Genomic DNA, 14,995 nt, shown 5'->3' with positions numbered 1-14,995 from the left:
AAACCACTAAGCTTAGCAGACGACGATCGTAACACGGTTATGCAAACAGTGATTACATTGTTGAAATGACTCAACAGTTTTGCGGTTAGAACGCATAGTGTTGATAATTGGGTACAGTTAACCATGTCTGCAGTAACTGGCAGACGTGTATCCGTTGTTGTCGGGGCGTTAGTGGCAGACGCAGCAGGTTTGGTTCTTCTTCAGTTTATGTTTTGTGCAGAATTTCGCGCATTTTGATGTCAGCGTGTTGTGTGCTGATTGATAATTTCTGTCTTCTGTTTTTGTAATCTAGCTCAGAATCGACACACTGCAGATTGAAGCAATCTAAAATTGCAAAATAATGAACATGAAAAAAAATGTTATGCGCTTGAGCAGATAACTTCACATGCTTAAAAAGTTAAATTATAGTCTGTATCTGCATCTGTGGTCCAGCGTTGACCGTTGTGCTGGCTTGTAAGCTGTTGACAACCCAGGTGCACGAGTAGCATATGTGCAAGGCCTGTTTTCAATTCGTGCTTGTACTCATTGTATTGTAATCGTGTGTGAATGTGTGTGTTTTGCATGTGTGGGCATATATAATGCATGCAATGATGCATGCCTGTGTTGTGTGAGTGCATATATTGGTGTTTTTTCATGTGCTGGATCTAACGATGCACGTCACAATAAAAGGAATATAATTAAACAACCAGCTTTTTCTTTTTTGCTTGACAAATTTGATTGTTTTTTTTTAAAATCCAATGCTCTGCTCTTTCAGCCCAACCCCTTCACTGGCTGTACAATGAGGAGAAACTGAAGAGCATCATTGGTGACAAGGAAGAGGTGGAGTTCTGGGAGCCCTCGCAAAATCCATTTTACCGCATCCCAGTGGGACGTCATACCTGCTATGGAGACCAGGCTTATGTCATTCTCAAATCCCTGGTTGACAAGAAAGGTTTGGTTGATCACACATTTTAGCTTGATCAAACACACTGTGCAATATTGTACAGGTGGTAGTACAGCCTTGCCACAGCTTTTCTATGTGCTGCTAATCATGAACAAAGTAGGCAGATGCTTTTGAATACATGTCTATATCTTTGTAATCATTTATGTTAAAACTAATTACATCACTAGACAGGCCATTTACTTCTAGGCAGTATGCAACAAACAGTCTGATTGTACATAAGGTTGTTTAACACAGCAGTACTAAAGGTACAGACGTACATCCTCAAAAATCAAATTTAAAGAAGCTCAGTTCCTCTCGTTAAAATTGACTAAAAAGAAGAACAGATTAACTGAACAACTTTTACATGTCAGTGAACATTAAAAACAATGTCAACAAAAGTAGTCACTTTGTTTCCCACTTCTCCTCTTCCTGTCTGCCTATCTAGTATATCTCTCTCTCTGCCTCTCTCTCTCTCTCTCTCTCTCTCTCTCTCTCTCTCTCTCTCTCTCTCTCTCTCTCTCTCTCTCTTTTTGTGTTTGTGTGTGTGTAATGCTGTCTCTCTGTCACAGATCTCTCTATCTCCCTCTCTCTCTCTTTGAGACTCTCTAATGTATAATTTGTCTCTTTTGTATACATTACATACATGTGTGTCTGTCTGTCCTACCTGTCACTGCATGACCGTGTGTGTGTGTGTCAGTGTGTACATGCCTGTATGTGTGTCTCCTGTGTGTATATTTGTGTGTACATGCACAAGCACACTCATATTTACTGCTGTGGAAAATAACCCAGCAAGAGGCTTTCACTTTTTTTGAACACTAAGGAGTGGACTGTGAAGCGCTGAAGGCAGCAACGTACGACTGGTTTGGCCCCAAATCTGACTACGAGGATCCAGAAAATGCTCGCTACACAGTTGGGAAGGAGGACAAAGTCAGTGAGTATGTATCATTATACAGGCCTGGAAATGATACACCTTTCGTCGTAAATACGACGAAGTCCTTTTCTAATTGTGTAAGAAAAGAGCCTCCGTGTGCCCTTAAAAATGCTTAAAACGCCAAATTTTCCCGTCAGTACGCCCAAACCACTTTTACTCATTCCCAGGCCTGATTATAAGAAAGTAATACAATCAAACATGTCCGTAACAACCCACAAAGGGGCTGACAAAAAGAGTTTGGTATGGGTGATTGCTATAAACATTTTGAATTATGAAGAAAATTTCAAGGGAATAAATTAATTTGATCAGGAGAACCATTCACAGACAAGTGATAATAATAATGATAATACAAGAATTTATAATGCGCATATAATTATGGCGACTCAAGGCGTTCAATGTTCAATGATTTTGTCAAGCCAATTTTTCCTTGACTAAAAAAAGGTTACAAATCGTCAATGTGAATAGCAAATTGTAATACATGTACAGTGGAACCCCCCTTTTAAGACCCCCCAATTCAAGACTTCCTCCCTTTTAAGACCTTGTTTTTTCAGATGTTCTGTTCATAACCTCTGTAAATTTACCTCCTTTTTAAGACCTGATTTTCTCAGATTTTTTAAGGTCTTAAAAGGGGGGTTCCACTGTACTCTGTTTCTGTCACAGATGTCAAGCCAACACTGCCCATCAGCAGACCGTGGAGGCACGGCAGCATCAAACATTTCCTGAGCAACATGGAGGCAAAGAAAGAGGACACTGGTAATGAATTGTTTGTTTTGTCTTGTTTTTACATTTAGTCAAGTTATGACTAAATGTTTTAGCATAGACTGGGAATCAAGACAAGGGTGATGGTGTATGTGTGTGTGTGCATGTGTGTGCGTTCACCAATGCAGCAATTTCTAGAAAATTACCAAACAGATGTTTTTGAAATGTTGCATGCGAATTCCTGGGGATGATATCCCCAGAATTTGTTTTGCATTTTTTGGATAAATATCTTTGATGACGTCATGTCCCTTAATTAACATGCCAAAAATTGTAAATTTATCAGTAAAACTATCATGACTCATTTTATAATTCACTGTGGTTCCCACAAATCCAAAAACAAAGAGACTGCCATGGAATGTTCCAAGATTCAGACATTTGTTTTGTCAATAACAAACATTCCAACAACTTACCTTTTTTTGTTTTTTGATTATGGTTCCCACAGGTTCAGAGGACGATGACCAGATTGACTGTGTTCTACGCATGGTGCCGGTATGTGCCCTGTACGCTGGTCGACCAGAAATGCTGGACAGGGTGGAAGATGTGTTGAGAGTGACTCAAAACTCGGACACGGCGGTTGCTATGGGCTTAGCTGCTGCCAGGTAGTTTTTTTGGTTTTTTGTTTGTTGTTTGTTGTTTGTTTGTTGCCAAGCACATCATTGTGAGGCTTTTAATAAGTAGCATGCATCTGTTCATTCACAATGTATTAGCATCCATCCTTCAACATTTACCACTCAAGGAAACCTGTGGTTGGTCTTGTTGTTTTCCGGAACTAATTAACGCTGTCAGGATTTTGAGTGGTGTGGCAGAGTAGTGCCTAAACATTGAGGCAAGCTGAAGCCAATTAGCAATGACACGCTGCTGATCGGCTTAGACCTGGCATCGCCGCAAACAACTAACTCTGATGTGTATTGTATGCTGTGTGCGGCCTCCAGTATGATACCCTTTACTTAGGAAAATAATACATATGAGTTCATGATTGGTTGCTGAAATTATCGTGAGTTTAGAAAAAAATGCTTGCTTTAAGCAACCACTGCAAGCAGTCAGCAGCGAATCTTGCTCCAAAGTGTATATTTCCGAAAGAAAAAGAATCATGTTGAGCACACGTTGCTTTAATTAGCATATATACACTGTGTAACGTACACATCAGATTCAGAGTATTATTATAGTTGTTTGCGGAGTTGGCAGGTCTAAGCAGATCAGCCGTGTGTAATTGCTTGGGCTCGCTTTGACTAGCTTGCCTGTGTTTGGGGCCCTATACTCTGCCACATCGCCGAAAATCCTGACAGAGTTATTTACAGACATCATCTATTGCCGGTAAAAGCAGTTTATAAACTACTGTGGTAAAGGATTGGTGAATAATAATTACATTAACGTACACAGGCAGACTTAGACAGTCTACATATGAAGGACATGATGTGTGTAATACGATATATTAACCCTTACACTGGTGCAATTCTGTAACACATGTTACATAGCCACTGGTGAATTAACAGAGAAAAAAACACACACAAAAACGGTCATATAGGTTTTCGCATCCATGGGAGGTAATCGGAACCGACAAAACAGACTGAGCCAGTAGTGCGACATTTGTCGTGACAACCAGGTGACAGTATGCGTAAAGTAGCGCGACATATGTCGCGACAACCAGCCTAAGGGTTAAGTTTCGGTGATATATTCGGAATGTGGATTTCATGAATTAGTTTGTGTTTTGGTACAGTACGTTAATTGTTGTTTTTTCTTCCATGTTTCTTTGTTTGTTTGCTTTGGGGGCAGGCTTGTTGGTTGGTCGTCTGAAGTCACAAGAGTACGATATGTCCAGCACACTGACAGCTGACATTAATACAAGTTTACAGATACTGTTGATCATGTAATTATCCCTTTGCCTCCTATGGCATGGGAAGTAACTCTGTCAATTTCAAACTTTAAGAATGCCAGTCTTTTCCCTATTTCACCAGAATCCTGGAGCAGTTCATTCTGCATGGAGACAGCGGAGAGGTCCTGGAGAAAGTGCTCTCCGACCTGAGCAGTAACAGTCGGCAGAACCCCCAGGAACTGGATCGTGCGGTGGCTGGCCATTTGCGTCAGGTCCAGAAGTGTCTGAATGTGGATCACCACACAGCAGTCACAAAGAACTTCCGCAAAGACTGACGTAAGTTAAAAGCATAGAACATTCTGAATCTGGTTCACTAAACAGCAGTCACACAAAAGTTCCGCAAAGACTGACGTAAGTTAAAAGCATAGAACATTCTGAATCGGGTTCACTAAACAGCGCTACCGGTCATACAGAACTTAATTTCGCAAAGACTGATGTTAGTTAAAAGCAGAGAAAATTCTGAATTTGGTTCACAAAACAGCGGTAACACATAACTTCTGCAAAGACTGACATAAGTTAAAAGCATAGAAAATTGGTTTGTGAAATGTCTGAATTTGGTTCACTACACAGCGGTCACACAATCTCGTCTTCTAGGAATGGTGTTCTATATGTGGTAGGGTGGAGTGGAAGGGGGAAATAGGCCAGGAAGCATAAATGAGACGCCAAGACAGAGGTTGCGATAACGTGACTTTTACTTAACGTACACCAGCTGAAAGTAGACACCAGAAAGCAGTGTCTGATAACACATGAAAAGAAAAGAAAACATAATATAAGTACATGGCATAACAAGTATAAACGAACCATTCATACCAATGCATCCTCACTATTCGGACATTCCACAATAAACCTAATATATCAAGGGAACAGAGGGGAAGGGGGTAGAAGAAAGAGCGAATGGGAGACAGGACCTATTATTCTTTACAACACAATAGATTTCCGGGGACACGTCACGTCTGCACGCATTGAAGCGTGACGAGGGCCGATAATTTCAAGGTCCATACTACTAAGTTACTAAGGGGAGGTTACTCTAGCTATGACGTCACAAGGCACGCTACGTCGTGAACAAAGACACTCAGCTGTCGCGGGAAACAAAATGGCTGACACACATACATACATACACGCCATGGCATCAATCATACGCTCAGAACACATCATAGAACTGATTAAACATAGCAAATACAATAATACCAAAGAAACAATATCTACTTACAGTTCCTTCCTCACTATACAGCCGCACACAACTCGTCGGAACTCAAATTACGATCCCGGTCGAAAGTCACTTCGCTGATGTAAAACCAGCTCTAAAACGTTTGTTCACACACACAAAGTCTCTCTAAACAATCCTCGAATCACTCCTTTGGCAAAATAAACGTTATAATGGCTCAGCTACACTCCTTACATTAACACAGTAATCGTTCAATCAAAAGTTAAACAGCACAAATCCAAGCCGATACGCACACTGACACACGTCCTCTCACTTCAAAATCACACCGGGTACTATCCTAGCCCACGCTATTATTCTGACTCACGCGCGCACCCGTTCAAACAATCAACCAATAAGAAACCAGCCTCCCTACACACCTAAAATTAGCTACAACACACAATAATCCTAGCGGGAGACACAACTTGGGTCAGGGGAAGATAATAGACAGGGAGTAAAAGAGAGGGACAACAGTACGTGAAATTGCCACACGGCTACATATAGTTTGGGCACAAACTCAAATTTTCTTATGCGTTGACATGCACGACATGAATATAGGGAAGATGTAGTCTCAGCCATCTCATCCTCCACCCCCCCCCAAATTGGTCAAACTTTCCCACACTTGAAGACTTCAGATTTTCTGTTCTTAACGTCCGTAGATAAATCGCAGAGGTATTAAAAGGGAGGTTCTACTACTGCACAGCGGTACCTGCGATTTGAGGCCCCTCTGATGAGTGGACACCTCCCATGAAGGACACCTTCTGGAGCCCCGGCCATTGTCTATTATCTTGACCAAAATATTCCTGTCATGACAGGCCACCTCCAATGTAGGGACTCCTTTAACTGATCCCAAGGGTGTACGTCTTTTCATCGCAGGCACCACTGTATATATATGAATCAAGCAAACACAACAACACTTGGGCCACACACAAAAATATGTTGGTTTAGGGTAACCCGACCCTATTTTTTTGTGCCAACCATAAAACTTTTTTTTCATTTATAAAATAAATTAAAAAAACTTTTTAAAAAACTGTTGGCACATTTTGCGAACCATACCGAGACTATGGGAAGTAAACTCCTTTGAACTCGACACGAGTTCGGGGCGGGGATATAGCTCAGTTGGTAGCGCGCTGGATTTGTATTCAGTTGGCCGCTGTCAGCGTGAGTTCGATCCCAGGTTCGGCGGAAATTTATTTCACAGAGTCAACTTTGTGTGCAGACTCTCTTCGGTGTCCGAACCTCCCCCCGTGTACACTACATTGGGTGTGCACGTTAAAGATCCCACGATTGACAAAAGGGTCTTTCCTGGCAAAATTGCTTAGGCACAGTTAATAATTGTCTACCTATACCCGTGTGACTTGGAATAATAGGCCGTGAAAGGTAAATATGCGCCGAAATGGCTGCAATCTACTGGCCGTATAAAATTTCATCTCACACGGCATCACTGCAGAGCGCCTAGAACTGTACCCACGGAATATGCGCGATATAAGACTCATTGATTGATTGATTGAGTTCAACGAAGTTTTTTTTTTTTTTTTTTTTAATTTGAAAGCCTACCCATCAACCTTTTTTTTCTCTCTCCTTAAAGGCATATGTACGCGCTCCCGTGTTTACAAAGTGTAGTTTGCCCATAATCAATGTCAAACGCACCATACCCAATAAACATGCCAGAACTGGGCCACTGCTGGCTTTTTGCTGGCAAGTTTGGTAAAGCTGGCCATAAAAAAACCAACACTGGGCCAATTATGGTTTGCCAACAAAGGCCCAGTTATGGCTTGCCATCACTGGCCCATCTCTGGCATTCCAGTAATATTGTCGGCCAGTAAAATGCCTTAATTGGCCCACTGTTGGCACGCCATTGGTGGCCCAGTGCTTGTTTGCCAGCATTGGGCCATAGGTGGCGATTTGCTGGCAATTATAGGTGGGTTTTTGCTGGCACGCCAGCAGTGGGCCAATGCTGGATAATTGCTGGCAAGAAGATCTGCGACAGCACAGCGGTATGACTTTCTCACTTGGAGTGACGTAATGTACAAACAAATGTCGAAATATCTTGACGTCACTCGTGATGATGACGCATTGTCAACTAAATCCGGCCCGCGGTGGTTCTGCAGATGTCCGGTTATTTGTTTTGCATTCAACTTCAAGGAATTTCCAAAGCACCTTCTTCGATTTCAGTACGCGTCCGATCTCCTCCGGCTAGAAGCAAGCGTGGTGAGTTTCACAAACAGTTGTGTGAGCAGGTCGTCGCAACGGCGTTAGATCTAGTATCTTCTTGTTCTTTTCCTCCGTTGTCGGTCTTTTTTTCAACTTTCTTCTGCTGGACGTTTGAGTCAGTTCGCAAAATATAATAGACTTTAAGAAGTCGTCCTCTCTGTAAGAAAGAATCTGCGCGCGCACGCGTGTGTGTGTGTGTGTGTGTGTGTGTGTGTGTGTGTGTGTGTGTGTGTGTGTGCCTTTTTATATTTAGTCAAGTTTTGACTAAATATTTTAACATCGAGGGGGAATCGAAACGAGGGTCGTGGTGTATGTGCGTGTGTGCGTGTGTGTGTGTGTCTGTGTGTGTGTGTGTGTAGAGCGATTCAGACTAAACTACTGGACCGATCTTTATGAAATTTGACATGAGAGTTCCTGGGTATGAAATCCCCGAACGTTTTTTTCATTTTTTTGATAAATGTCTTTGATGACGTCATATCCGGCTTTTCGTGAAAGTTGAGGCGGCACTGTCACGCCCTCATTTTTCAACCAAATTGGTTGAAATTTTGGTCAAGTACTCTTCGACGAAGCCCGGGGTTCGGTATTGCATTTCAGCTTGGTGGCTTAAAAATTAATTAATGACTTTGGTCATTAAAAATCTGAAAATTGTAAAAAAAATTAAAAATTTATAAAACGATCCAAATTTACGTTTATCTTATTCTCCATCATTTGCTGATTCCAAAAACATATCAATATGTTATATTTGGATTAAAAACAAGCTCTGAAAATTAAATATATAAAAATTATTATCAATTTTTTTTTTTCGAAATCAATTTAAAAACACTTTCATCGTATTCCTTGTCGGTTCCTGATTCCAAAAATATATAGATATGATATGTTTGGATTAAAAACACGCTCAGAAAGTTAAAACGAAGAGAGGTACAGAAAAGCGTGCTATCCTTCTTAGCGCAACGAATACCCCGCTCTTCTTGTCAATTCCACGGGCACTGCCTTTGCCACGGGCGGTGGAGTGACGATGCTACGAGTATACGGTCTTGCTGCGTTCAGTTTCATTCTGTGAGTTCGACAGCTACTTGACTAAATATTGTATTTTCTCCTTACGCGACTTTTTCCTTTCTTTGTGTGATTGAGTTTGTTTTGTCTCTGTCAAAAGAAAAGCACCATAGGCATTACCATAAGCTTACTTGTAACCAAACAAATTGCATCTTGTGAATGTTGACATTGAGTATGTGTCTATTCACTCCAGGACAAAGATTTGTGCAAGTGTCTGACTGCCCAACTGGATAAGATGCAGCTCGCCTGGGTCTCAGTTCCTGAGAGAAACGCAAGAGAGCTGTCCGAGACAACGTAAGCTTCGCAGGTTAGATCAAAATACATATTCCTGTTGACCCCTTACTTCTGCTTGGCATTTTAGTCAGTTCAGAAAATATGATAGATTACAAGAAGTCGTCCTCTCTGTGAGAATGCCTCTGTGTGTGTATGTGTGTGTGTGTGTGTGTGTGTGTGTGTGTGTGCGCGTGTGTGTGTGCGCGTGTGTGTGTGTGAGCGCGCGCGCGTGCGTGCGTGCGTGTGCTGTTTGCTTGCATGCCTGCGTGTATGCTTGCGTTTGTTTGGTTGTTTGGTTGTGTGTGTGTGTGTGTGTGTGTGTGTGTGTGTGTGTGTGTGTGTGTGTGTGTGTGTGTGTGTGTGTGTGTGTGTGTGTGTGTGTGTGTGTGTGTGATATGGAATAATGAATTAAAACCAACAAAACTCGTTTGCTTTCATGTTTCAAGAGGTGAACGGCAGGAGGACTTGAGAGTTTCAATGGCTTACCGTAGGCTACGACGTCAGGACAAAGAAAAGAAGCGTTATCTCAACGTTGCGGATGCGAACAGAGAAATGACAGAATCAAGACAATCCTACGGAGGTTTACTGGGAAGTGAACAAGAAACATTCCTGCCTTTGGTCATCATGTCTCGAGTGTGAAATTTAGAACGCTGTACAAATAAAATAAAACAGTGAGCAACTGAAAACAAAGCGTACGTTTCTGTAATGTTTCGTAATGAGTCGTTGCTGTTTGGAAGCTTTACATTTGTTTTGTTTTTAATATATATTACTGTATTGTTGTTGTGCCCGCTATAACTGCGTTGATGACGATATTCTGTCAAAACCACTGCCTTTACTTGCCAGATAAGTTACACGACAAATGTGATTAGCATTTCAATTGCATTTTACTGATGAATTTGATAATTACGCATATGCATATTGCTAATGTACAGCTTGACAGCATTGCCCTTTGCTTTATTTGCGCACGTCTTGCCGCCAGCATGGGTTGAAAAGTCCATTGATGTGCTGTGTTTTGTTATTGTTATTACATTCACAGTAAAAAATGACAAAACAAAGCATATTTATAGACTTCTAACAACCATCTATGGGCTAACAAGACTGTGCAGATCGAGTACATGAATAGAGCCGTCATTCTATCCGAATCAGTGGTATTGGTATATTTCCTGCAACTTATTGGCATTTTGCTGGCAATGGTAAAGACAGAAATATGGCATTTTGCCGGGCCAGTTGTGGCCCGGTAATTTCAGCAGGTAAAGGGCCATTAACGGAAAATATATGGAAAAAAGTTTTTTTTTATATGGAACTAAAAACCTGCAAAATGCTGGCAAAATGCTGGCAAAATGCTGGGTTTTTGATGGCAAGCCATCAATAAGCCATCAAATAAATGATGGGTTTTTGCTGGCAAAATTCTGGCAAAACGATGGCAAAATGATGGCAAGCCATCAAAAAGCCATCAAATAAATGATGGGTTTTTGCTGGCAAAATTCTGGCAAAATGATGGCAAGCCATCAAAAAGCCATCAAATAAATGATGGGTTTTTGCTGGCAAATTGCTGGCAAATTGCTGGAAAAATGATGGCAAGCCATCAAAAAGCCAGCAAATAAATGATGGGTTTTTGCTGGCAAAGTGCTGGCTTGCCAGTGATGGCCCATCAATTTGCCAATGTGCATACGGGTAATATGCCAGCATTGGGCCATAGGTGGGCCTTTGATGGCAGTAGTTCTGGCAACTGGCATTGCCATCAAAACGCCAGCAGTGGCCCAGTTCTGGCATGTTTATTGGGATAAGACCATGTAATGACGATATGTCGCCATGCGCGGACCATATACATGCATTACAGCTTGTTTTAGAGTCTCAAAAACTTTGGATGTAAACAAAGACGCGGAGTTATTTCCCTTGCGTCAACGCTACCTCTGTTGGCAAATCTATAAATAGGACGATCCAGATCAAAATGAAAATTAACATATCTCAACATTGAAGGGGTCCTAGACCACAATATTTTGCAGGGAACTTAATTTAGCATGTCTCCAGCTGTTGGTAAAGCAATTAGCGTGTATAGTCATCGAGTACATATGGCTTTAACCAACATTTATTTATTTGTTGCCTTATCAACTGTTTCAGATTTGCCTGGGTCCTTCCAGTCCGCCCTACATGGAGCGTTGACAGGCAAGGACTATGTGCAGGGCGTTCGTACCACCATCAGGGTTGGAGGCTGTAACACTTCTCGCAGCGGCTTCATTGGTGCTTGCATGGCAGCCAAGGTCAGTAAGGAATCAATTCAATTCAATGCAATTCAATTCAATTCAATTCAATTCAATAAAACTTTATTGTATGAATGTAACTAACAGAATTTTGTTGTTATTGCTTGTGTATTATATCACATAAAAACACACTCTCAGAATACATAGGCACATAGAAGTACGCATCAATACACACATACATAACACAACCACACATGTTTTAACATAGAGGGGAATCGAGATGATGTGTACTTTCCAGGTTGGACCTGGATTGAATAGTATCAGACGTCATGCTAGCGGTGTTAAATGTTCTCAGACTCAGAGAACAATAGGTCACAATTGGACCTGGATTGAATAGTATCAGACGTCATGCTAGCGGTGTTAAATGTTCTCAGACTCAGAGAACAATAGGTCACAATTGGACCTGGATTGAATAGTATCAGACGTCATGCTAGCAGTGTTAAATGTTCTCAGACTCAGAGAACAATAGGTCACAATTGGACCTGGATTGAATAGTATCAGACGTCATGCTAGCGGTGTTAAATGTTCTCAGACTCAGAGAACAATAGGTCACAATTGGACCTGGATTGAATAGTATCAGACGTCATGCTAGCGGTGTTAAATGTTCTCAGACTCAGAGAACAATAGGTCACAATTGGACCTGGATTGAATACAATGGAACCCACCAACCCCCCCCCCCCCCCCCCCCACCGCATTTTTCAGAAAGAATTCCCAAACTTGGGCAATAAAATATTCTGTGTTTTGTATTCCCCTTTACGTTTATGTGGTTATCTATCAATACGTCTTGACAGATATCAACCTGGCATGCATTGTGCTTGGGCCATGACGTAGCTCACGAACATGCGCTACATTTTGAGTTGTATGGATTTTGAGTTGAAATTAAAAAGACTTACGAAACAGAATTCCGCATTTAGTATTTGTAAAATATAGGTCAAATTAAATGTCCTTGTAAAGACCTCCTACATGTCAAAACTATCGGATGGTCGACAGGCCGGTGGTTCAGAACAGAGTGTGAGATCAAATAATGATGCGCCACTGACAGAAGACTGAGGCCTGAGAACAACTCTTTGCCAGTGTTTTGTAAATCAGTATTGTAAAAATAAAAATAAAATTATGTATTGAATAGTTAGTTTACCGCCAATGTGGTGTGGTGTGGCGATTTTTCAGGTTGATCGATTTTATACTGATTCCAATCCATTTTTTCCAGTATGGCTTGGATGCTGTGCCTCAGACCTGGTGCCAGAGAACCAAAACATACCCAGAAATTCTGGAACTGGCTGAAAAACTGACCAAAATTGTGTAATAAGCTCTATGACAGTACAGTATTCCGACATCTTAATTCCTATCATCATAATAGTCTTATTGCACACACACACACACACACACACACACACACACACACACACACACACACACACACACACACACACAAAAATAATAGTCTTATTGCTTTAGAAAGTGTGTCATTCATTTTCCAAAGATGACATTCAGCTACAACAGGAATTCTAGCACTTTACAAATTGTCAAAATCTTGGTAGTATTTTATTTTCATTTTATCTTAATTGTCTTATTGTATAAACATTTACATCATCAGTTTTAATCTTAGATGAAATTTTAGTTATTGAAAATGTTGAGGATGGTTGTATTTTAATTCAAAGATGTTGATTTGACTTGAAATCTGGAGGTTTTACTGAAAGTATGTAATTACAGCTAAAGTATTGTATGAAAGGGACCTTCATTTTTGTATCTTTGTTGTTTTTTTAACAGATTTTAAAGCAGTTTATTGTTTATGGTTTATAAACTTCTTAAATATTGTATATGCATGTAACTGCTTACATTTCTTGTAACTGATTCTTACAGTTTTATTTTGTTTATGGCATGCATGTGCAATAATCTCTGTTCACCACAATATGACAAATTGCTTATAAAATCATGAGTAATGAATCAAATCTTTTATGGCTAAATTCTCTTATTTTCCTGTCAACTTTCAGCTTATTTTCTAAATGTCATTGATAGTCTGGTATCATTTCTTCCAAAATGTCTGTAAACGGCTTTAAGTGAAAGAGAACACTTATGATTGCTCTCATTAGAAACCTGCGTTGCTGGTAAATGAGGCATGATGGTAATTTGTTCCTTGTCATTTGTTGTTGATAGACATCTCTTGAAATGATCTCAGACAGTTGTGTTCGATGCATATCTTTTTTCCCACATTTTTGGGCTACAACGTACACCCTCATGCATGAATTCATATTTTGTAAGTGCATGGCTGTACGTTATCATAATGCTTTCAAAATACATATTTTTTAAGAACGATACAGAGTGTAGTGTATATTTCTTCCTGTGTGATTGTTGTTTCTGCATTGTAGTTGCGCTTGTCACCTAGCTGTTTTGTGTTTTCAGTACATATACATTGTATTAGCAGACCTGTTTACACTACACATTGAGCGTAGTAAACTACGAATTTGAATAATATACTACGCAACTACGCAAGTCTGTCGTTTTCTACGCAAACAGTATTAAAAATTTTTTTGTTTTTGTTTTTTTGTTGTCTTTACTGTTTACACCTGTTCCTTGTCCCGTTGTGCTCTCACACCGCCCCGTCCCTGCACGCAAACGGTATTGTTTCGGCTACGCATATCACAATCCGTAATTTTCTTCATCTCCCTTGACCGATCCATTTTCCAATCCATGTTTTCGGCCAGCAGTCGTTTGCTGCGTGCAGCGCGTAAAGCGCCCGCGGGCGTTGCGTTGTAGCTTGTTAATGCCGAATAGGCTTCTCCAAGCAAATGCCGGGCACAACTGAACGCGTTACTGCCAAACCATGCGGGCGTTTCGACACAATGGCTGAACGCAGAGCACACGAAAGTGAAGTCATGCTCATTGCACTGTCTGCATTTTTCCGTCAGTCAATCAATACATGGGGTAAAAAGTAGCAATCATTGTTCTTGTTGTTGTGATAGGTCGACGAGAAATTCTACACATTCAATTACAAAACTACACATTTGCCTCATTTTGCTCCCAGAAAATACACATGCAATGTTTTAGGGGTAAACGGGTCTGTATTAGGCTGTAGCTTGGTAATATGTATGTTTGCGGAACCCTGGAGGTATACCCAGAATGTGAAATCTCTCTACAGTGGAACGCAGTGAGTTTTAAGACCTTCACAAATCTGAGACAATCAGGTCTCAGAAAGCAAGAAGTCCTAAAATTGAGATAAATTTGTTAAGGTTATAAACAGAAAAAAGGGAACGGCATTAAAATGTCGCATTGATCATAATCCGCCATGAAATTTCAGGAATGTTTATGTGAGCACTTACCATAAGTTTTAAACTTGTTGTGCTCCTTCTTAATGATGTTGTTATATTATCATGTGTCTGTTTACGAATAAAATACTGTTTAAAGGAACGGCATTAAAAGGGAGGAAGTCTTAAATTAGGGGGGCGGCCCGTGGTCTTCAAAAAGGGGTTCCACTGGCACGTACTGTACTTCATGGTGCAGTTCAGATCAG

At 40.7% G+C, this 14,995-nt stretch overlaps 1 protein-coding gene across 1 annotated transcript; it reads left to right on the top strand.

The window, feature by feature from the left end:
- The first annotated feature begins 1 nt into the window (after position 1).
- LOC138948646 (crystallin J1A-like) lies at positions 2-12,860 on the top strand. The gene is made up of 8 exons (XM_070320218.1): positions 2-187; positions 755-931; positions 1,743-1,853; positions 2,514-2,606; positions 3,055-3,211; positions 4,568-4,761; positions 11,348-11,487; positions 12,695-12,860. Exons 1-6 carry the CDS (start codon positions 124-126, stop codon positions 4,758-4,760), a joined length of 795 nt encoding a protein of 264 aa, XP_070176319.1. The 5' UTR covers positions 2-123; the 3' UTR covers position 4,761; positions 11,348-11,487; positions 12,695-12,860.
- The last annotated feature ends 2,135 nt before the right edge of the window (positions 12,861-14,995 follow it).

This window comes from Littorina saxatilis, linkage group LG15 (assembly GCF_037325665.1).
Source record: "Littorina saxatilis isolate snail1 linkage group LG15, US_GU_Lsax_2.0, whole genome shotgun sequence".
Lineage (NCBI taxonomy): Eukaryota > Metazoa > Mollusca > Gastropoda > Littorinimorpha > Littorinidae > Littorina > Littorina saxatilis.
The sequence above is the reverse complement of the archived record's forward strand: the minus strand, read 5'-3'. Positions and strand labels throughout refer to the sequence as shown.

What these genes read in the sequence shown, in the direction of transcription:
- LOC138948646 (XM_070320218.1), top strand. Translation starts at nt 124, where the DNA reads ATGTCTGCAGTAACTGGCAGACGTGTATCCGTTGTTGTCGGGGCGTTA. An exon ending in ATCCCTGGTTGACAAGAAAG is followed by an intron (nt 932 to 1,742) that starts GTTTGGTTGATC and finishes TTGAACACTAAG; the next exon opens with GAGTGGACTGTGAAGCGCTG. An exon ending in ATGGGCTTAGCTGCTGCCAG is followed by an intron (nt 3,212 to 4,567) that starts GTAGTTTTTTTG and finishes CTATTTCACCAG; the next exon opens with AATCCTGGAGCAGTTCATTC.